The sequence below is a fragment of the Cavia porcellus genome, unplaced genomic scaffold (assembly GCF_034190915.1).
Source record: "Cavia porcellus strain 051 isolate PalLab524CR breed Dunkin Hartley unplaced genomic scaffold, mCavPor4.1 scaffold_1, whole genome shotgun sequence".
NCBI lineage: Eukaryota > Metazoa > Chordata > Mammalia > Rodentia > Caviidae > Cavia > Cavia porcellus.
In genome coordinates, this window is record NW_026947484.1 from 75,399,013 (window position 1) to 75,423,068 (window position 24,056).

Consider the following 24,056-nt stretch of genomic DNA (forward strand, 5'->3'; position numbering starts at 1 on the left):
CTGCTCCATAAGAATGTTCACTTGCTGTGTGACTTGCTTCCTCATCTGTCCCTGATTTGGTCAATTTTACCTGAACAATTAATCTTATTGGTTGACTATGATTCTGTCCCACTTCATGCCAATCTGCATTGAGAGCTCCCAATTTTCTCCACCTTGGACCTGTTGTACCCCAAAAATGAGCCCCCAAAATGGTGTCCAAAAATGGGCAAGACGTCTTTTTAAAGAAAAAGGAGTGCTTTTTATTTATCCTGGCACCAGTGACACAGTGCAGTTGGAGTTTACAAGGCTGTGCAACTCGCTTAAATTTTTGACAGACTTTTATAGAAAGGACAATTACAAAGTAAATTAAGAAGACCTTTGTTCCCTTTGCTTGAGGACAGAGAAGTTTTGCAGGAATTTACAATCTTTGGTCAGCTAAGGAATGAGGAAGACCTTTGTTTCCCTTTGCTTGAGGACAGAGAAGATTCCCAGGAATTACAGACCTTTGTCAGCTAATTTCAACACTTAATTTTAGATAACATCTGTCCTTTGCAGATGGTTAACATATCAATCAGGTCACCCAGGAAGATGGTACATATAGAACAGTATGACTGAGCTACAGTTATTTAACAACAATGTGGTTAATGCCCTAGGGTGTCTGGTTGTAGAAATAGTTGCATTTGCAAAGGGAATTCACAAGTAATTTGGCCATATAACTTGGGCATTGACAAACATAGTACAGGGTGATGAAGCTCTTTTTTGCTAGTGTACAGCATTCCCCACTGATTTTTTTTTTTTTTTGTCATTTTCCTTTTTATCAGTACCGGGGATGGAACTCATGACTGCCCGCTTGCAAGGCAGGCCCTTGATCCAAATCATTGGCTCATGGGGTTTTCAGACATAAGTATCTTTTCATAACCTTGTGTCTTTAAAATCATGAGCTTTATAGTTTGAACACAATCTTTGACATAGTTTACCAATTTGTGTATAAGGTCTAACAGTTACACAGATGAGGACAATTAACAAAGGTCCTGCGGCTGCCATTATTAAAGCTGTTAACCAAAGGGAGAAAGAAAACCAACATTTAAACTAGCTCTGTTTTGCCTGCCTGGTTTGTTCTTGCAATTGCTTTTTGAGGTTAGCCATGCTCTGCCTGATGATTCCAGAATGACTGGCATACAAGCAACAATTTTCTCCTAAAGCCAGACAGAGGCCTCCTTCCTTTAGGAACAAGAGATCTAAACCCTGCCTGCTTTGTAAAACCATCTCAGCCAGTGAACTTAAAGAATCTGAAAGTCATAAGATTACATGGTTGAGAGCACAGGAAAATAGGGTCTCCCGGAAAAGGTAATGATCTCCTTGGGGTCTCCATAAGGGAGAATACATAAGAACAAGATTATCAGATACATTTGGTAATCTTAAGCCTTAAAGAGTCCTCGGAGGGCACGACAGTCCACTTGTCTGTAGGTTGATTGCTGTCAGAGGCCAGGACCGGCTTGAAGTGGGAATGATGAATCTAGGCAGGCTTTCCAGTGACTTTGACAGCAGTTGGAGTGCTGAGGACCACAGTGTAGGGATCTTTCCATCACAGCTCAAGAGATTCACAGGGATGCCTCTTACTGAGGACTAACGTCCCAGGACTAGTGTCCTAGCTCTACTGCAGGGCATTTGTCCTTGCAGTGGGCTGCAGGCGGAGGATGTTGTTGTCCGAATAGCCAGTAGATGGAAGTCAGAACTGGCTGAAGGGCCTGGAGGGACTTAATAAGATCTTGATTAGCTAAATCAGCTAATTTTTCTCAGAAATTTTAGGAATAAGAAGAGGAGGTCTCCCATATAAAGCCTCAAACGGGGAAACACCTGCAACATAGCGGGTACATCGTGCATGCAAAAGAGCAAAAGGAAGGAGACTCATCCAGTTCTTGCCAGTTTCCAAGGCCATCTTAGTTATTACAATTTTAAAAGTCTGGTTCATCCTTTCTACTTGTCCTGAACTTTGAGGCCAGTAAGCACAATGGAGTTTCCAATTGATCTGCAAAGCTTAGGTTAGTTTGTGAGTTGTCTGGGCTATAAAAGCCGGGCCATTGTTGGACCCCATGGATAAGGGGAGGCCAAATTGAGGAAACTGCTATCAGAGCTGACTCAGACTTAGTAGGCAAAGCTTCAACCCATCCAGTGAAAATATCTATCATTACTAATAAGTACTTATTCCCTTGAAGTCCAGGCTTTTCCATTTTTGTGAAATCTACTTTTCAGTGTTCTCCAGGCATGGTGCCATGATAGCAAGTGGTTTCTATTTGTTTCAGTCACTTTGGGTTCACTGATTGACATTGAGGGCATCTGAGGCTCACAGACTGGGTAAGCTTTGATATTAGCCCACAGGGATTGCTCAAAGTTGACCTGCCAGATGCAAGTCTTTTCAAGTGTAAATGGGCTCTGACAGAGTAGGTGGGATCAGCAGTAATGTCTGGGCTATCTCAATCCCCACTGATTTTATGGCTGCCTTTCAGACGGTGGTGTCTGCCAAATTATTTCCTTGTATAACAAGGTCATCTCCTGCCCGATGGGCTCTACAATGGATAATAGCCACTTTCCCTGGCATCTAGATGGCAGCCAACATGCCCAAAATTTGGGGAGCATTTTTAATCTTTTGGCCCCCAGAAATCAATAATCCCCATTTCTGGTAAATAGCTCCATGAACATGGGCAGTAGCAAATGCATATTTGCTATCAGTATTTAAATCTCTACCTTCTGACAACTTGAGGGCCTCAGTGAGGGCATTGAGTTTAGCTCACTGGGCCAATGTCCCTGGCTCCAAGGTTTGTTCCTATAGAATCTGAGAGTCGTTAGTGATGGCAGCTCCCATGACCCATTTACCTTGATAGATGTAACTGCTTACATCAGAGAAGTACGATGGAACTCCAGATAGTGGCTCATCTGTCAAGTCTGGTCTCCAATACAGTCATGGAGGGGCAAGGAGGGGTCATCATCAGGCAGCAGAGTAGCAGGGTTTAAAGCTGCTGTCCCCTTGAAACTGATGGTAGTCAGATCCAGAAGTAATGCCTGATAATGCATGACTCAGGAGTTGGGCAGCCATTGGTCTGGTGGAGCCTTGATGAGAATCTCCAGCAAATGGGAGGGGACAATTAAGAGTTTCCATCCAAAAGTCAATTTTTGAGCCTCCTCTACCAGGAGGGCCACTGAGGAAATCACCCTCAGACAAGGTGGCCCTCTGGCTGCCACATAATCAAGTCTCTTGGAAAGATAGGCAATAGGCCTCTGCCAAGGTCCCAAACTCTGGGTCAGTCCTATGGCTTCTAGAAATTCTTGCACTTGCTTTTTAGTCACAGGGACTGGAATCTGTTGCACCTGTTGGGAGGAAAGAGTCTATTTTCCTTCATGGATTTGATAACCTAAGTAGGTCACATACTTTTGACATAGTTGGGCCTTTTTGCAGAGACCCTATAGCCCAGTTCATCCAAAGCCCATGGAAGATCTTGGGACAGTCCTTTCATCAACGCTCCTTCTCTTAGCAATAAGCACATTGATCTTAATCTAGGGGAGGATGAGACTTTGCATCGGGCTGGGTGACTTTGTTGGCTTCTGGTCTTTAGGGTCCTCTCAGTTGTCCAATATCTTTTAAGCTATCTTTAATAACTGACTGAGGGGCATTCCATCAAATCCCTCAAACTTTTGCAATTTTCACTTAATATCAGGGGCCGACTGGGTTACAAAGGCAATATTAATGACCCTTGCATTTTAGGTGCTACTGGTATATAAATGTGATAGACCTTTTGCAATCTTTCCAGAAAACCCTGAGGGAGACTCATTAGCCAATTGTCTCACCTCTGCTACCGTGGGCAAATTGGTGGGTTTTCTGGGGTGCCCTTAAGGGCTTCTGAGGACAACTGGTGATACCATTCGAGAACCTCCTTATGTCTGGTTGTCCAATCAGGATGGGACAAAGGGAAACCACAGTTCTGGCATTCTGGATCAGAGGACAGGTTCCATCTGGATGGCATACTGCTTCTTTGTCCCAGGGTGCCATGTGGCAGGCCATTGTTCTACTGAAATTACATACTTAACTAAAAAGGGCTTTTCCATAGGCAACAAAATTAACTGCACCGCATAATCTCCCAGACATCCATAGCACATGAAAGAACTTGTATTTTATCTTGACAATCATCAGTCACACTAGGCACAACAGTTATTCCTTTTAAATTTAGATTAGCTTTTTCCAGCACAAGACCAACTGTTCCTTAAGGTGGGGGACTCCAAATTCCTGTTCCAGAAAGCATTTCCTCTTTCACATTCTGGAACAGCCAGACATTTTACTTTAAGACAAAACCTTTTTTTGTCTGTCTTTTTTTCTTTTTTTGTTTTTTACTTATTTTTAGTCAATTACCTTCTCCTTTGCTTTTCAGATAACATTAAAACCTTCAACAAAATCCTTCAAGTGACTTTCTTTTAGTAGTCTAAAACATATTTAGTCATTTTATGTCTTTTCAGCACATTAAAATGATACACTTTAAAGACTGTAACTTTTAAAACTGGTTCAATTACAGTTTGACCTGGTTTCACTTGGAAAAATTAATATTATTTTCAAAAACATATATATATATATATATATATATATATATATACACATTATATTCACATTTTAACCAGAAAGAAAAATACTTTTTAAAGGTATGCCGAGGTTGCAAGTAATCAACTGAGGACTAAAACATTAAACAAGGTGCCACAAAAGACAAGACCAACATTAAAGACACAAACGAAGGTCTTTCTGTCCACAGTTTGGCAAGTTAAAGGAAATAACTTTTATTGTGTACCTTGAGTCCAATCAGCCACATGGATCCTGCAACAGAAATGGGCAATGAGCCCCTAAGTTAGTAACAAATTCAAACAGGCAGACAACTCCAAAGTACAAAAACACTGAACATAAAGACAAACGGGCAAAAAGCCCCACAGTTACAAATGGGCAAAATCCCCAGATGGGCAGAAGCCCCAGGGTCTGAAGCCCCAAGTTATGAACAGCCAAAAGCCCTAAATTACAAGTGGGTGAAAAGCCCTTGGAAGGCGTCCCATTCCGTCTGCAGTTACAAATGTGTGCACCCAAATTACAAACAGGCAAAAAGACCCAAATACTTACAGATGTTTAGCCGATTGGTTGGTGAAAAATAATTTGGAGAGGTGTCCCCCAGTAATCCTGGACGAGCTCCCAAATGTTGTAGCCCAAAAATGAGCCCCCAAAATGGTGTCCAAAAAATGGGGCAAGACATCTTTTTTAAAGAAAAAGGAGTGCTTTTTATTTATCCTGGCACCAGCGACACAGTGCAGTTGGAGTTTACAAGGCTGTGTAACTCGCTTAAATTTTTGACAGACTTTTATAGAAAGGACAATTAAAAAGTAAATTAAGAAGACCTTTGTTTCCCTTTGCTTGAGGACAGAGAAGATTCCCAGGAATTTACAGTCCTTTGTCAGCTAATTTCAGCACTTAATTTTAGGTAACACCTGTCCTTTGCAGAGGGGAACAATGGTTAACATATCAATCAGGTCACCCAGGAAGACGGCGCATACAGAACAGTGTGATGGTGCTACAGTTATTTTACAACAATGTGGTCAGTGCCCCAGGGTGTCCAGTTGTAGAAAATAGTTGCATTTGTGGTTTAGAACTTCCGGGAGAACATGGCGGACAGATAACAGCAACTACCGGAGGCTCTCTGAAAGACTTGGCTCAGAAGCCAGGAATGGTGCGGACTAAGGAGACATAAGCAGGTGGAGATATGCTCTGCTGACTCAGGAACGAACTGGGCTGAGAGAAACCAACTTGGAATGCAGTCCTGGTGCTAAAACAGGAACAGAAAAGCCTCGGTGTGGAGGCTGGACCCCGCGCCATTGTAAGCCGCGATTTGGGTTTCCCGCCGTGCGGTGGCTGGCTGCCTCTACAGTGGCTCGCTGCCTCTACAGTGGCTCGGCAAGGAGAGAGACGCGCAGAAGCTCTGAGAACGGCAATCTGCGAATGGCAGGGAGGCGTGCACTGACTTGTGGTGAGGTGAGTGAGAGAAACTGACACTCTACCACAGTTTGACTCCAGCAGAGGACTTTCTGGGCCCGAGCAGTCCTGCGGGAGCAGGGCGCGGTGGCGACTCCAGCCACACATCCCCCTCTCGGGCGGGATTGGTGAAAAGTGCCTGGCCTGCGTGACGCTGCCGGCGGACCTGCTAGGCTGTCCCAACCCAGATCCCAGAGCCTGACGGTGGCTGGGAAGGGAGATGCGTAGGCTGCCTGGTCTGTAACTCCCTGGTGCGCAGCGCTGAGCGGGAACACCTAACTGGTGCAATTCGATCAGGCTGTGGCTGACTGGGAGAGAAGCTAGGCCTCTTATATAAGCTTGCATATATAAGGAACAGAGAAGAAGAGGCAGCATGGGAAGAGGCAGCAACAAGAAAGGCTCTTCGGCCCCCAATTCTGAGAAACAGGCAATAGCAGACACCGCACCAATACACATAAGGCGCCATATAGAGAGCCTCATAGACCAATTCAGGAATGAAGTTATCAACGACCTGAAGCTAGAAGTATGCAGAATAGTTAGAGAAATGCTAAGTACCACCCAAGAAAAAACAGGTGGTGGAATGGAAGAACAGAAAAAAAGGGGAGAATTGTTTGATGGAGAAAACAGAGAAAGCATAGAATGCGTGAAGCAGGTTCAAAGGGACTACCAAGATACTAAGAAGTCTATCCAAGACTGGCATAACAGCTTGAAAGAAACTAAGGACAGACTATCTGAACTGGAGGGCAGACTTGTAATATGGGAGAATGAAATGAAAAACTTCTTAAAAATAACAAAGAAACAAACAGCAATAATACAAAGACAAGAAGATGATAAGAGGAGCCATAACTTAAGGATTAAGAACATAAAAGAAGAAGTAGGGGCACAAACAAGTGAACTACAAAAGCTACTCACAGAAATAATCCAGGAGAATTTTCCTAATTTAGCAAAAGGTAAAGATACTCAGATGTATGAGGCATACAGGACCCCAGCTACCTACAACCCAAACAGAGCAACACCCAGGCATATAATAATAAAAATTCCAGAAATTCAATACAAGAACAGAATATTAAAAGCTGTAAGAGACAAGAAACAGACCACTTACAAGGGAACACCCATCAGAATTACAGCAGATTTCTCTGCACAAACCATCAAATCACGAAGAGCGTGGGGGGAAATAATTCAAGCTTTGAAAGATAATAATCTCCAGCCAAGATTGAGATATCCTGCACAACTGTCCCTGGAAATTGATGGAAAAACAAGGTGCTTCCAGGATAAAGAGGAACTGGGGGAATTTGCAACCACCAATTCAACTCTACAGAGAGTATTGCAGGATATTCTAAAAAAAGAAAAATACAAAGAATCCAGAAATAATGGCAGAGAGGCCACAACGAATGGAGCAGAGAACAAAATGAAGAAGACAAACTGACAGCTACTGACAGAAAAAGAGCTCAACAGAAATGAGGCAGAGAAGATTGGATGATAGGAACAGCTATTTTGGAGAAAATGACATCTTAATAGGTAATACTGATTTAGTATCATCTTGTTTTGAAGTCTCATCTAGCTTTTGTCCTTCTGTCTCCAATGGTCTAAATAGGCTGTATCTTATTGGATTTTATTATGTACGATAGTATAAGCAAAAACCTTTTAAAGACAAGGAGATTATACAGAAACCATTGGTCATTTTCTGTTAGTCGATTCTAAATACTCTGTAATGCTGTCATTCTCTTGAATGGTTTTACATTGTTTTGATATACTTAATGCTACAGTATACGAAGTTGTACTCAAGGATTTCAAAGAAAGACAATATGGTAACTACTTTTATGTTAGGATTATCTGGTGGTGAAACACTATTCTGCTTAAATGGTTATGTTTTGATCTGCGCTGTTTCGTTGTTATGCCCTCTTTTATCTCAATCTCCACTCCATTATTTACTTTTTTATCTTTATCCTTTTAATTAAAGGGAAAAAATAGCAGGATATATTATAGTAACCCACTTTGACTTTTCATTACCTTGATTTAAAGCCCTGTATTACTCTCACCATGTGGTTTTTAACTGATGTTCCCCTATTCTGTTTTGCTGGATAGTATCAGGTTCGAAAGTTTAGGCATCAGCTGTGAAGATAATGAGATTCATTATGACGCCCATTCTTGTTGACTTTTATCTACTTTTGAAGACCTACAATGTCTCCAATGTTTTGGTTTTGTCGGTTTTATTCTTTACTGTTTTGTTCAATTGTATTATAACTAACAATATAGGCAATTCTATTAAAGATAGCGGGAGGCATTATGGTAACCATTGATGATCACCTTGTATTATGTTTTTACATTATCTATTATGTCCACCCTTTTGACTTGACCGATTCTGTTCTGTTATGTCACATTTGGTTTTACTCTCTTCCAAAAAAGTAATAAGAACCATGGGAGCAATGAAACCCAAAATGTGTAATAGTCATGGTACAAAAGAGAGGAAAAGAAAGTGCTCCAAACTATATAACTGCATGTATATTTAAGTGTATAAGATAGAAAATGATATCACAGAGTTTTATTGGAGCAATGAACAGAACTGTTTGCAGTATCATAGATGGAATGTCCACTTTACAAGCTTTAATTTTGTGATTTGAACAATTATTTCTAAGATGACAATATGTAATCCATTAACTAGTGATTTCCTACTGTTCATTTTTTTTTCTGTAAATCTGTATAACTTGTACCCTTTCCCTGCTTTTTTTTTTCTTTTCTCCTTAAATAAAATTTTTTTTAAAAATTGCAAAAAAAAAAAAAAAAAAAAAAAGAAAATAGTTGCATTTGCAAAGGGAATTAACAAGTAATTTGGTCATATAACTTGGGCATTGGCAAACATAGTACAGGGTGATGAAGTTCTTTTTTGCTAGTGTACAGCAGGACCCATCTCACCTCATGGTTTGACCATAAAAGCTTCTAGAAAAGACAGAGTCTTTGGCAACACACTTAGGACTCCTTCTGTGTCTCTTTCAGACAGAAGCTTTCTTTCTCTCAATAAATATACTCTGCTCTTAACCTCCATTGTTCCTAAAACTCATTCTTTGATTTTAGAGAACACGAACTCGTACTGGACATATAGTAGGTCAGGAGTTTCATTCCCCTATCTCATCACCTTGTACTCATTTTGTAAGTTTTTATTCTCCTTTATAAAACTTCTTGGGGCTGAGGATTTAGCTCAGTGGCATAAGCACCTGCATTGCAGTGATGAATTCGATCCCCTGTACTGATAAAAAAAAAAAACTTCTCCCACAAAGTAGAGACGAGGGCAAGCCACTTTCGAGGTCCCCCTCCTGTCTCAGGAGGTGTCTCTCCCTCAATAAAATTTCTTACTCTTAACCTATGCTGTTCCTCAAAATTCATTCTACAAGTTCAGGAACACGAACTTGGCACATTCGACATGTAACAGGTTGGGAGTTACACTCATTTTGCTTCTATCATTTGGAGGTCCTATATCAAATTCAGTGAACCTTCAACTATTCCATGTTTAGAGTGGATCTCAAAAAGACAAAAACAAAAAAAATTTAAAGAGGATAAAACCAATCAAAACAAACCAGTACATGACACACAGGACTTTAAAACATTACAAGATCAATAATAGTTACCATAATGCCTCTTGATGTCTTCAAAATAGCTGCAGATAACTTTGGACATAGTAAAAATCAAACAGCAGAATAGAATAGAAATAATAAAAACAAAACAATGAATGCAATAAAGACTTCAAAACAAGCCAATAATAAATCCAAAATGGCTGCCATAATATATCTTGTTATCTTTGAAATAGCTGCTCCTACAATCGGACTTGACAAACAAAACCAAAGAGAATAAAACCCAACCCAACAGAACAATGGAAATGATACAGGACTTCTAAAACAAGACCAGAGGAAATCAACAATGGCTGCAACCCTCAGAAGGAGATCCCCTCTACATGTCACAATGTGCACCACTATCCTCTGAACCCATGATCAGACCACTGGCCCTAGACTTGCAATGTTAGTGAAACAACAAAGCACCACAGGCATCCAATTGCACTTCACCTCCATAGCTATCATCACAGCCTGCGTTTCCCCTGATAAGAGGATCCCTTGTTGGGGACATTGCTGGTACTTCTTGTTTGCTAGCCTGTGTGTTGGGAAGGGCTGGGGTCTGGCTGCTCCAGTCCAGTGGTGGCCTGTGCATGGCACAGGTTCCCAGATGGAGCCTGCTTGCTGGTGTGGCCTTCTGGTGTAAGTATTCTTGCTGTGGCAGATTTCAACCTACCAAAGTGACATCACTGGGGAGGAACTAGGAAAAGGTGCTGCCACAGGAGTATATTTTTAAAAAATTTTTTATTTTAAAGAGAATAAAACAAAAGAGGACAGAACAAAGCAAATCAGAATACAACAATGCAAACAACACAGCACTTCACAAGAAGACAACCGGATATTAACAGTAGCTACCATAATGTCTCTTTCTTGAAATAGTTGAGCGTACCTTCACACACAATATCAAACATAACAAAATAGTATAAAACCATTCAAAAGAATGAAAGTATTACAGGACTTCAAAACCAAATAACAGAAAATGAACAATGACTACTATAATATCTCATTTTCCATCAAAGGTTGTTTATACTATCATGCATATTAAAATCCAGTTAAGACACAACATGATAGAACCAATGGAAACAGAAGAACAAAAGCATAGTAGGAGTTCAAAGCAAAATGATATTAAATCAGCAATGGCTGCCATAATGTCTTGTTTTTTTCAAAATAGCTGTTCATACCATCACACATAATAAAATCAAACAAACCAGAACAAAACCATTCCAACTAATGAATGCACTGAGCTAAACCCCAGGCTTTAATTTAAATTATTGATAAGAGCTGTGTATAACAATTAGCTTACAAAATTTCTGAAAATGAATCAGTTGTCCTAAAGTCAGCATGAACTGTTTCTAGCACAGTAAGTCAGACATTTTATGTCCAGTGGCTCTGTAGACTGAAGAATGTTCTGCTATAATTCTCATCTCAGGCTGACATACTGATTTTACAGGGCAACACTTTTCTGAGTTTCTGAAAACCAGAAGTAAAAAGGCCTCAGAATTCCTGCTAGAACTTTCTGGCATCTGTACCCAACCTGGCTCTGTGGAAAGGATGAGAATGTGACTTTTCTTTGTTCTTTGCAGGTTGGAGGTGAGACACGTGCGTGTGTGAGTGTGTTATTATTTGAATACAGTTTATCTCTTCTGAGTCTTGTTGGTCTTTAACTCTGGAGTATGAGAAGATAAAAATCCTGGGCATGATGGCACATATTTTTAATCCCAACTCTCTGGGAGGCTGAGGCAAGAGGATCACAAGTTCATGACTGGCTTGGTCTAATTAGCAATTTAGTGAGAACCTGTCTCAAGGTAAAAAGTAAAAAGGGCTAGGTGTGCGGCTCAGTGTGAAGGCCTTGGGTTCAAATCCCATCTCTCTCTCTCTCTCTCTCTCTCTCTCTCTCTCTCTCTCTCACACACACACACACACACACACACACACACAGAAAAGTGAAAACTTAGTCTGAGTTTGGTGTTTAGAGGTGAGGCCTTAAGAGGTGACTAGGAGCAGACAAAGGCATAAAGTTGAGCCCTGATGATTGAATCCTAGTGGGTATTTCTCTTTCTCTCTTTCTTTTTTTTTTTTTTCCTTTTTGGTATTTTTCATTTTTATTGGTTCCGGGGATCGAACTCACGACTGCCTGCTTGCAAGGCAGGTGCTTATGCCACTGAGCTAAATCCCCAGCCCCCTCTCTCTCTTTCTATACACACACACACACACACACACACACACACACACAGAGAGAGAGAGAGAGAGAGAGAGAGAGAGAGAGAGAGAGAAATACTTCAGTTCTCAATGCTTCAGCTTGTAAACAAAAGCATTCAGCAAAATTTTGCTTTTATTCACAAACTTTGTGAGGAACACAACCATAGCCATCTTCCCCAAAATTGTAAGACAAATTAAGTTTGTGGTCCTAGGTGCCGCCATATATGACAGTGGGGCAGAGAGCCAAGAGAGAGGGAGAGCAGAAGAGCCAGAGTCACATCCTCCCTGTGTCTTGCCTCGCTAGACCCTGCACCATGGGATTCTGCCAGTGTGGAGGCCCTAACCATTGTCTAGCATGCCTGAGAGAGTATTTGCAGGTTGCATTCATTTGTAAGTCCAACAAAATGAGTCTGAAACACCTTCATCACCAATATACAATGACAAGCATAAAAAAACCACAGATGAGCAAATAAACAATTTTTACCTCTGCAGTTATATTACAATGGTGGTAGACTACAACTGTAAAGAAACTTACTTTTACATTTGCAGTTACCCTAAAATGGTAAGCTAGACATGTGAGCCACTTCTGTGATTTGAAAGTCAAAGATTCTCTGCATAACAGTGCAGGTTTCCCCGCTGTATTGCTGCACTAGCTGAGGTGCATGCCCTTAATCATCAGCTATAAGACTCCTCCTCCTGGCAGCCTACAAACCTCAGAGATACAGCCCTGACGAGAACAAACAGGCAGGAGGAAGTCAAGCAAAGCTCACCACAGGAGTCTGCACCTAGGCAAAGGCCCTGCTGCGCTTGGGACTCAGCCCAGAGAGCCCTCAGGAGTGACCCACTCCAGGGAGGAAGGGTCTTCTCAACCCTGAGAAAAGTGGCTGGAGACGAAATGTGTGTGTGTGGGGATCTTCCAGACCCTCTTCCCTTCTCTGCAGCTGTCTGTCTTCTGCTTTTGCCTCCTTACAGATGAAGTGTCTTCCTTTCTTAAACTCTGTCCCTTTCATGCGTTATCAGTGCTGAGTTTAGGATCCCAGTTAGCTGCTTATCCCAGTGCTGCTCGCCCCAGATCTGACACTCATCTCCCTGCTGTTTATTATTAGCTTTTATTTTGCACTTTACTCGTAGTTTGAGTCTCTCATATAAGAGAAACCATGCACTATTTAAACTGTGCCTAACCTTATGAGCTCAGAGGGCAGCATTTGCCCACAAATGACTCAAGTTCATCCTCCTTTTTAACAGAGTAGTATTCCACGCTGCATAAATACCACATTTTCTGTATCCGTTCATCTGCTGGGTGGTCACTGGTAAACACACGTTAGAACATGTTCATGGTCCTAGACGCCGGGGCTTCAGCACACACAAGGAATGCGTAGCTGTCACCAGAACTGCATTCCAGCAGAAGAGGTGAACTGTAGGCTGACTGATTCCCGTTGCGATTAGCCCCAAGCACGGGGAACAGTCAGAAGTGACAGGCTGAGCCGCAGCGGGACCAGCAAGCCACCCCTCACACTACCGGGGATTAAACTCATGACTGCGCGCTTGCAAGGCAGGTGCTTATGCCGCTGAGCTAAATCCCCAGCCCCCAAGAATGCTTTTCAAGGTTAAATAACCCTATTCCTTTCCCCAGGCAAGAGTGGGGAATAAAGGTTTAAGGTATCTTTAGATACCTTAAATGACACCGGCCAAGTTTCCCTGTGTTCCAGCCTCAGGGCCGGGTCAGCACTCAGTAGCTCGATTTCTGCCCAGAAGCTGGAGCTTGGTCTGGTCTGACCTGGTCGTGCTCAGGGCTTGCAGGCCAGAGGAACTGCGTGCGCCCTCCGCAGCGTCCTCTGGGGGCGCTGAGCCTGCACAAGCAAGGAAGCATTGGCCCTGTGGGGGAGAATGAGGAGAGCACGTAGCCAGGGTTGCAGGGCGAGGCTGCGGGTGAAAGGGGGGGGTGTCGCTGACCCACATACGAGGGGAATCCTAGCAGGCTCGCGCAGCCCCACTTGGGGCCGCACCGCTAGGTTTATTTGTTCCCTGCTGACCAAATCAAAGGAGCCCATTTATTTTGGGAAAAAGCACTTCTATTGCTTTTTTTTTGGTACTGGGGGTCAAACTCATGACCTCATGCTTTATTTCTTTTATCGGTACCGGGGATGGATCGAGCTCATGACTGCACACTTGCAGGGCAGGTGCTTATACTACTGAGCTAAATCCCCAGCCCCTACCTTATGCTTTCAGGGAAGGCACTAACTCCGCTGAGCTAAATCCTTAACCCTAGGAAAAAGCATTTCTTGAAAGCCAGCTCTGAGAAGTTGGAGGACTCATTTGCCGAAATCACCATCTCACTATGTGCCTATGTGCGAGGTGGTTTTTGTTGTTGTTGTTGTTGTTTTGTTTGTTTGTTTGTTTGTTTTTAATAGCAAGGAACAGCGGGAAGAGCGCGGAAGGCCGGCTGTGCCCTCCCTGACCAAGGCCGCTCCCCGCGTGCTGAGGCGCTGGAACTGCACTTTGCCCTGCTACCCGCCTCCCTCTATTTCTGTTCTTTTGCCTGGGCTGGCAGAGGCGGGGAAGCCATTTGGGTCAGAGGAATTTTGGAGAAGCCACTTGTTTCTAAAGGGGAAAAAAGAAATCTAACTTTTAAGTTCCATTTTTGCGAAACTGGTTACAGGATCTGATAGATTATGTTCACCTCACAGGGCAGCTATTGTAATCTCTCTGCAGAGCAGTATTTGAGTTGCACAGTACATGGGCTGCACAGCCTTACATAGTAACCCTAATGCTAATTTACCCATTCTATTACTTTTGAACATTGGAAATTTAACTTTTTAATTCTCTTAGGGTTTACGTATGCTACTTCCTTTGAACTAAATGCAACTAGCATCACAGACATGAGCAGGAAAGGCATGTAACTGGGGAACAACACTGTCTTTCTTTTCTATGTAATTTTGCTACCTCTCCATTAACATGGCAGAAACGGGAGCTAAGAACTCGGAGGTCAGCTGGGTATGCTGGTGCACACACCTGTTACCCATCCCAGCGCTCTGGGAGGCTGAGGAAGGTGGGCACAAGTGTGAGCCCAGCCTGAGCAACTTAGGAAGACCCTGTCTCACAGTAAGAAAAGCAGTTTAAAAAGGGGCTGGTATGTGGCCAGCGTGAAGGCCTTGGGTTCAATGCCCAGTAACAAAAAGCAAAAACACAAACCAAAAGTTTTGGGTTCAAGATGGGGCATTTCAGAGCACACAATCCTCCTGGTGGTATGATCAGGGCTGTTCCAGCTGGCAGCCCTACGGGCAGGACTTCGGGAAAGCCCCACAGCCCCGTGGGAAGTGGGAAATCTGCACGGGGGAAATGACTACCTTTCCATCGTCCTCATAGAAGTCCTTCCCCGGGGTCAGCTTTCAGTGCCTTCAACCTTGCGCCCCTCCCCAAGCCCCTGCATCTACCGAGGAGGAATTGGAGAGATGCCAGATTGCGCTGAGACTCCTCCGTGAGCTCTGAGCTTTGTGGCTTCCAGTGGCACCCCTACCTAGCAGGTGAAACTTGACGGGCAAATTGTTCCTAGGGACCAAACTGGTTTAGAGGGCTGGCAGAGGCCAATGAGTGGTGGCTTCAGCTCATGGACAGGCGCTGGACTCACACTCCCCTCATGTGGCTGTAACCTGGTGGTCACCTGTGTGGCCCTCCGGGGCCCTGTCACTCTGGGTCTATCCACAGGCAGCAGACGCACAAGGGTGTGATCTTGCTGAGAAAATTTCTATTTGTTTAAAAAAGTATTAAGCATCAGATTAAGACAATTGGTTTCTGAGGACTGAGAGGTTTGGGTTGGAGATATTTATAAAGTTTTCATAAGCTAAGTAGGACACGTGCCAGGATGGGTCAACCGAATGGGGGAGGCGGCCATTCATGCAGTGCCTGGAAATTTTCACTGCTTGAGTCCAAGTTCAGTCTCTGTAGTTATAAAGCACAGCTGTTCTGACTCCAAACAGTGCTTTTAGCAGATGAATGTAATTTTAACTCAATATCTGCGCAAATGAGGAACTTTTAAGTGTCCAGGCCCCCTCCCTTTCCCAGTTATATTTATTTTTTGTGTGTCTTTGTGGTACTGGGGATTGAACCTAGGGCCTTATGTGTTTAGTTACATCCCCAGCCCTGTTTTATGGCAGGGTCTGAAACTTAGGGCCCTCCTGCTTCAGCTTCTGAGTGCTGGGATTACAGCTGTGTGCCACTGTGACCAGCTTACCTGATTGCTTCTAGATGTTTAATTCTTTAGATTTTAACTTTTTCGGTCCTGCTTTAAACATGTCATAGATGGTGAAAAATAGTTGCCTGTTGAATGTTGCAACACTTAGAGGAATAAAGCTGGAAGCAAATTCTTCTAAACACAAAATCTTTAAGTATTGGTTTTTAGTCCAAGCATTTTACTGAATTCAGACTCAAACAATTCTGTAGCAAGTACACCCTTTGAAAGGGAGGAAAAGAAAAAGAGGTGTGGCACCACTAGTGTCCGTCAGGTCACAGAAACGCAAGTAGACGGCAGAGGCCCATCTTCTTCAGCCTTTTACACGTGGAAGGAGCCTCGGGGCTCTGCCTTTTCTCTTTACCGCAGAAGAAAACAGCTCTGACTTCTCACAGTAGAAGAAAATGTTGGAGCCAATTTTGCTGCTGGGTGCAGGTGTTTTTCTCAACAGTCCGAATAAATTTTCAGCTAATAAACAGTCTAATAAATCTGTTCTGATGTATCCTATTTCTTAACTGATGCAGCGAGGGAAGACAGAACATTTGAGCTTGGATTTTGTCTCTGTAGCTGACAGAGGGATAAAAACGAGGACCATTTCACACATTCCAAAGGGGCCATTAATCAGGATCTTAGAAAGTGCTCTCAGGACCCTGGCTAATTAAGCCAACCAAGGATTTAAAGGCATTTCTTACTCTAACTGTATACAGAAAGACAGCCATAAAGTTGTTTAGAAAAGCAGCACAAATTTATATGAAGTTTCATAACTCTGACCCTCCTTCCTCTTTTCCTTTACTGTCATGCAGCTGTTTCAGTTTGCAGAAGATAAATCCAGGCCAAGAATTCTACTGGACATGAACTAAACTACTTTAATCTTTGTGTGTACCTTGGAAGGAGGAAACTAGTTTCCCTTGGCAACTTCCATCATCAATCCACATGCACTTCGTTCGTCTTTACAGACCTGCATTTTCCTTTAGAGGTGGCAATGGGGTTCATCAGAATTTGAGGCACCTGTAGCTGGGCAGGCACATTACTTAATACAAACTATTGGATTTACAGTTGGCTTAAGTATGTTTAGCATGGAAACGAAAGGTAGAATAAAATATAAGCATCACAAGGCAGAGAAGGTGTTGAAACAGTCCATCATGAGGTAAGCAAAATGAGCTCTCCGCCCAAGTTCAAGGTTGAGAATGACTTAAATAAAAATGAGGGAAAGTCTCCAATTTGAATTTTAAAAATTGCAGCCAGGTTCAACTTATTGCAGATTTTGAGTTTATGGATAAAAAGACTAAGGCTCATGTCAGTAAGCAAGTGGCAGAGAAGTCTGAGTTAAATTTTGTTTTTCCTGGGATTGAACTCATGACCTCATGCTTGCCAGGTAGGTGGCATGCCACTGAGTTATACCCCTGGCTCCTGGGTTAAAATTTTAAAGTTTAGATTAAAAGCCAGGCATAACTGGACACATTCGAATCCTCAGCTATTGACTAAGGGAGGAGAATTGCAAGTTTGAGGAAAACCTGAGCAAATTAGGAAAACCCTGTCTCAAAAAATGAAAAATGGGGATATCGCTTAGTGGCACAGTGCTTGCCTAGCATACATGAGGCAGACTGGCTTCAATCTCTAGTACACACAAAAAACAAATTTCCAGTAATTTCCAGTAATTTAAAAACTCAGTGGTAGAACATAGAAGTTACAACTCAGAGGTAGAATTCATATTTAACAAGCACAAGTCTTTGAGTTCAATATAAACAAAACAAAAGCCTCAATCAACAATAAAACTCAGTGTCATGGTTACCTTCTTGTTGCTAGACAAAACACCCAATACCCACAAGCTGAAGGAAGAAAGATTTATTTTGGCTGAGTCTACAGGTGGCTGGTTCCAAGGCAGGACAGAATGCCAAAGGGACATGAAAAGGGGGAACAGTCCATAGCAGGGCAGGCAGGAAGCGGCAGGCAGAAGGCTTCCCTCCCCTTTTTATTCCATCCAGGGTTATTGGTTGGTGCCACCTACCAGGGGAGGGGCTTTCCATTGTCCACACCCAGAACTGTGCTAAACTGATCAGTAGAGTAATCCAGTTATCACACACCTTTAACCCAGTATCACAGTAATTTACCTATGGGCACATGAGGCTTTGGGAGGACATCAAGCTGTAAATTATAACACTCAGATTTTCTTTTTCCTGTGTAATTCTGAGAGGCCATCATTAATTCTCCTATGTGGCGGAGGGTCTTGCCACTAAAGGCTAAACATTATCTAGGTGTGGTGGCACACGCACTCAGGAAACTGAGGTAAGAGGATCACAAGTTCAAACTCAGAGTGCATACTTAGTGATTTAGTAAGACCCTGCCTCAAAATTAAAAAAAGACCAGGGATATGGCTTAGTGTGAAGGCCTTGGGCTCAGTACCCGGCACCATGAAAACAAAACACACTAACCATTATCACATTTAAAATAACAACTCACACACACACACAAATTCTAAATTATATTTGCATTTCTTTGCTGCTTTCAACATGGTATACTGAGTAGTTAGCAACCTTTTCCTCAAAGCTCACCCTGAGCACAGTGACTGTGGCTATTGGCCCACGCTGTGCTGTTTCCAGTTTGCCTCAGAGCGTGACTCTGTTTTCTACCTGGTGTTCACATGCTTGAAATCCTTTTCCTTCCTGAGATCTTCCTAGGGCTTGTAGGGCAGACAATGCAATCAGTTAGAGCTGTGCATAAAGTAAAAGTGAGTAAGCCTGAAGGGATTGTCTGGAAGAGCATGTTAATGGGCTCCTTGACTGCTTTGTTTCCCAAGTGTATACTGTAAGCTGGGCGGTGTGGTGGTGCACTCCTGTGAGCCCAGTACTCAGGAGACTGAGGCAGGAGGATTGTTTGCCTTAACTGCATAGTGAGACCCTGTCTCAAAAAGACATATATACATATTTCAAAAAAGTATATAAACAATTAGGCAAGCTTGTGGAGCTCACCAAGACACGAAGATAAGAAGATACAAGTATTTATCTAAATTTTCTATATTTCTTTTCTTTTTGCATAATATTTAGATATACAACTCTTCCTATATCATTTTGGAGGTCCTCTGTTGTAAAGATAATTTTTTTTGAGGCCTGATCTCACTATGTAGCCCAGGCTAGCCTTAGACTCATGACAATTCTCCTGTTTCTCCAAATGCTGGGATAACAGACATGTGTCACCATGCCCAACTTAAAATAATTTTTTTTGGTGGTGGTACTGGGGATCGAACTCACGACCTCACACTTGCCAGGCAGGTGCTTATGCCACTGAGGTAAATCCCCAGCCCTAAAATAATTTTTTGATGACAAACAGCAGCCACAATCATTATTCTAGACATCCACGTCGGATAAAGTCCATTTCCTCTTTTTTTTAAAACTAGTGTTAGATTTATTTTGTTTCTTTTTTTTTTTTTTTTTTTTTTTAAGTGGTATGGGGGATTGAACTCACAGCTGCCTGCTTGCAAGGCAGGCGCTTATGCCACTGAGCTAAATCCCCAGCCGCATTTCCTCTTGAGATGTAAGTTTTCTTCTATACTCCTGAGGCAGCCTGTAATATTCCTGCAGTGTCTGGTAGATGCAGATCCATCAGCAACCCTGTTGATTTGCCCCCCCCCCCCCCCCGAAAGCTGAGGAGTTACAGAAGAGAGAGATGGCATCCCTGCTGCTTTCAAACTTTCTGACACTGGGTTTAGTGTTGTCTCTTTCATCAGGGAACCTTATTTTTTGGTACCAGAAATCGAACTCAGGGCCTCACACTTGCCAAGCGGGCGCTGTGCCGCTGAGCTGCATCCCTGGCGCCTGGGAAACTTACTAATGGTGGACGTGGCTTCACTTCCCGTGATACTGCCGGCAGATGCCATCTTGCTGTCCACGGTGACCCTGGGTCGCTGACCGATTTACCCCACCTGAAGGTGGCCCTACAGCACACTGGAGGCTCATGGAGGGTCCCAAGCAGGGGAAGGGCAAGAAGAACTCACTGGAAGAAGACAGTGACACACGAACCAGCACACTCACCTGCACACTTGTGTTCACACGTGGTTTTGTTATTTACTGCCCTCAAAAATTTCCATCACTTTATTTTGAGGAAAGGAATCTTAAGTCCCCATTACCATCTATTTATACTGCTGAATTGTTGAATTTTTTTTCGATGATGGATGTTTACCCATTGTAAAAGCCAATACATACACTTGTCACTAATTTTTCTTTTTTGCTTCTGTTTTGCAATGCTGGGCATTGAATCACTGAGAAAGCATTCTACCACTGAGTTATATCCCTATCTCTTAAATATTTTCCTTAGTAAGAAAATAAAAGATCAAGTTGGGCATGGTGGTATACCTGGAATCCTAGCACTTTGGAGGCTGAGGCAGGAGGATTGAAAGTTCAGGCCCAGCCTGGGCAACTTTGCAAGGGTGTGTCTAAAAAAGCTGGGGATATAGCTCAGTACAGAAGTACTGAGTTCAATGCCCAGTACCACCACCATAGAACAAAACAAAACAAACAACTCTAGCTCAGTTTTATGTCCTGGAATCTTTTTGTTTCACGTATAACTTAAAACACAGTGAATGTGTTAAGTTTAGCACAGTGAGGGCATAATGGACAGCTAGTATTTTACAGGATGTCAGCCAGAATTCCAGTATCTCAGTACTGCGACAATATATTTGCTCCATTGTTTTTGTCTTGATTTGTTTTTTTGATACTGGGGATTGAACTCACAACCTCATGCTTGCCAGACAGGCACTTATGCCACTGGGCTAACTATCTGGCCCTATTTACTCTGTTGTTTAACAATTGATCACAGTCATCCTTTCATCTACCTAATGGGAATTAAAGCTGCCCTCTGGGTTGCATACAGGACCTCTGAATGTTGAGACTCAGTTATATTCTGTTAACAGACAAGAAAGCAGAGGTCGAGGGACCTGGGAAATGTGTGCACAGATAGAGCTGTTTCAGGCTGCAGCGCAGCCCAGGACTGCTGCTCTTTAGGCAGATGAGTTTCTCCTCTGTGTTTGTCACTTCATAATACAGAACCTCCTCAGCTTAGCAATACTGCTGGTGTTACACCCTGTCGCTTATGGAAAAAAATGTTTCCTTTCTTGTCTTTGGGGGTTTCAAACTTGTAGCACAGAGCTGCTTCTATGCTACATACTAAATTAAGAAAGAAGTATACATGTGTGCACATGCCAGAGGTACCTGTGCATAGATATACGAATGTATGGGAGTGAAAACAGCAGGTTCTCTGATACCAGCATGCAGCTATGCCCTGACAGTCACAAGGCATGCGCGGGCAGCGGTCTCCAGTCTTTTGACAGCACTGAAGGGCTCAGAAGCTGAGTGCTTTGGAAGAGGCGACACTTCAGCGAGGCTCGTTTTCAGAAAGAATGGTGAAAGTGGCCATCAGCTCTTCACACAGCTTTTGCAGTAAATCCTTCAAAGAATGAAGATGATTCATTTCTCCTCCTAGGGTTTTTCTTTGTTGCTTTTTTTTTTTTTTGGCACCAGGAATCAAACTCATGACCTTGCACTTGCCAGGCAGGCGCTTATGCCGCTGAGCTAAATCCCCAGCCCTCTTGCTTTCTTTTCGTAAGGTTATTACTGTAAGGTATACTGTAAGGAACGGAAATAAGACATCACAGAAGACAAGAAGTATCATGTGAGGGAAGGTAATCAGACAATTGAAAAAAAATTCTGTAGAAATTACAAGCCAGATTCCGGGGCAGGATGGGTGCTCACATGTTTTGTTTTGCACAGAGCCTTACACATCCCGTGACACACCTGGCAGCGAAGGAAGCTGGAATCTTGGCCCTGCAGGATTTAATGTCTTTACAACTGGGCAGACCATCAAGTGCCTTTTCCGGAATAGGCCAAGGAGGACAAGTCCAGTTCGGTTTTTAAGACCTTGGTCAGCTCCATGGCCAGCAGCTCGTGGAGGGACATGCCATCATGCGAGTACACCCAGCTTTTCCCAGTCCAGTCATAGCGCTTGGGTCCACTAGAAGACAAGCAAATGCACGGTGAGTCCACGAGGACGGTCTATCAGGGAGCCACTATGTTATGCTCTGGGTCTTTAACATCCCCCAAAGGCCATGTATTTGGTCACAATCCCTTGTTGCTACCAGGAAGATGGTGGGACCTGCAGGAGGTGAGGCCTGGTGGAAGACCCCTATGTCACCGGGGGAGTGTCCTGAGGGTACACTGGGATTTGAGCTTGGCTTGTCTTTGCCTTCAAGAAACGAGCAGATTCCTTGCTGTGAGCTCCCTACTGTGATGCAACCAGGGACTGAAGTTTTCAAACTATAAGCCAGATAAATGTCCCCCTTTGCAGTTTATTTTCTCACAGGATGGTGGACTAACACACAGACTCTGCAAAGAAAATCATCCCACCCTTTTTGATGAGTCTCTGTACATCACATCCTGATTCCTCACTGTTTTCTGCCTTTCATATGCAATCTGCTGTCTTGGAACAGTGTTTTTTTGAAATCATGACCTTTTTTTTCTTTTTAGATAGGGTCTCACTATGTAGTTCAGGCTGACCTTGAACTCACTATGTAGCCAGGTTGGCCTCAAGCTCACAGTGATTCTGCTGCCTCAGCCTCCTGAGTTCTAGGAGTACAGGCGTGTGCCACTATGCCTGGTGAAATCATGACCAGTCTTGTGCCACTGACATGAATGACTGTAGCTTGCTTACACTATTATTTACTCCCAATTTTTTCTTTTTTTTTTTTTTAACTTTCTAGGCTGGGGATATTAAGCTCAGTGGCATAAGCGCCTACCTATCTGGCAAGCGTGAGGTCCTGAGTTTGATCTCCGGTACCAAAAAAAACTCTTTTTAAATTAAAATTTAAATCCACAAATAGAGAGCTGGATGGGCTAGTTCATCCACCTCAAGCTCATTTACTTAAAAGGAATAATGGCACATGGACTTTCCTTTGGGAATGCTGTGTATGGTAGGTTGGATGAATGCCCTGACGTTCTGTGTAAAGGCCTAGTCCCCAGGATGGTGGCACTGAGCGGCACTGTGTTACCTCAAGAGAAGACCCAGTGGGACACCCTCAGCTGATAGGGGAATTCCCAGGAGAGAAAGCATGGGATCTACCCAGCCTGTACCTGGCTTGATGTGTGACTGTCACCCTTCCTATGATTCTGCTGTGCTCTGCCATCCTTATAAAAGGCTGCAGTGTATCTGTGGCTGCCAGCCCAACCTTGGGCTGGGACAAAAGTCTGAGCAAAATAAATTGTTCCCCTTATAAGGCAGTTGCAGTAGTAATGCAATATAGTGTTGACGGTACACTGCATTTGTACAGACAGATGTGTAGCTGGTTTCTGCCACGAACTGTTATACCAGAGTCTCACACTGAGAAGGTACTGCGTTTGATCCCTAGTACCACTACCAAAAAAAAAAAAAAAAGCAACAAGGGTTTCTGTGCTGCTAGCCAAATGTTGAGGTTTGAACATATTCTCAAAAAAATGCAGAAAAAGGGAAAAATCAAATTGACAGCTTTTGCATAATGGGCACAAATTGTTGAACATAAACCAGCTGGGCCATATTAAAAAAAAAAAAAAAAAAAACAGAAAGGGCCAGGAGTTTAGCTCAGCGGTGTAAGTGCCTGCCTGGCAAGCATGAGGTCCTTGAGTTCAACCCCTGGTACCCACCCCCCCAAAAAAAGAAAGAAAGAACAGGAAAAAACCTGTTCCTTGGCCTTGTACTCTGAACCTGCTCTCAGGAAGCCATCCATACCCCTCTGTGCTGCCCAAGGCTCTGAGTCCAGGAGTCCCCACACTGTGCCTTTATTCTACCCTACAACTTCCTCGAGGTAGTACCTGAAAAGTTGTCAACTGAAAAAAAAAAAAAAAAAAAAAAAAAAAAGAATCAGAAACCTAGCCCTAATGTACTTGTCAGCTCTATCCGCACTGAGAAACAATACCTGACATTCACAACTTAAAGGAGGGGATGATTATTCTGGCTCATGGCTTTAGTGGATTCA

At 43.1% G+C, this 24,056-nt stretch overlaps 1 protein-coding gene across 4 annotated transcripts in view; it reads right to left on the bottom strand.

The window, feature by feature from the left end:
* Positions 1 to 215: 215 nt before the first annotated feature.
* The window catches only part of Fxn (frataxin), a 43,728-nt gene continuing 19,887 nt past the window's right edge, over positions 216 to 24,056 (bottom strand). For 2 of the 4 annotated variants that reach the window (XM_003472275.5, XM_063250182.1), the window contains exon 5: positions 17,891 to 22,063. In XM_003472275.5, the coding sequence (XP_003472323.2) occupies positions 21,913 to 22,063 (151 nt within the window). In that variant the 3' untranslated portion in view covers positions 17,891 to 21,912. Of the gene's footprint in view, positions 3,346 to 4,808; positions 7,286 to 17,890; positions 22,064 to 24,056 lie in introns of those variants that run through there. The other 2 variants (XR_010047998.1, XM_063250186.1) reach the window with 2 other exon arrangements.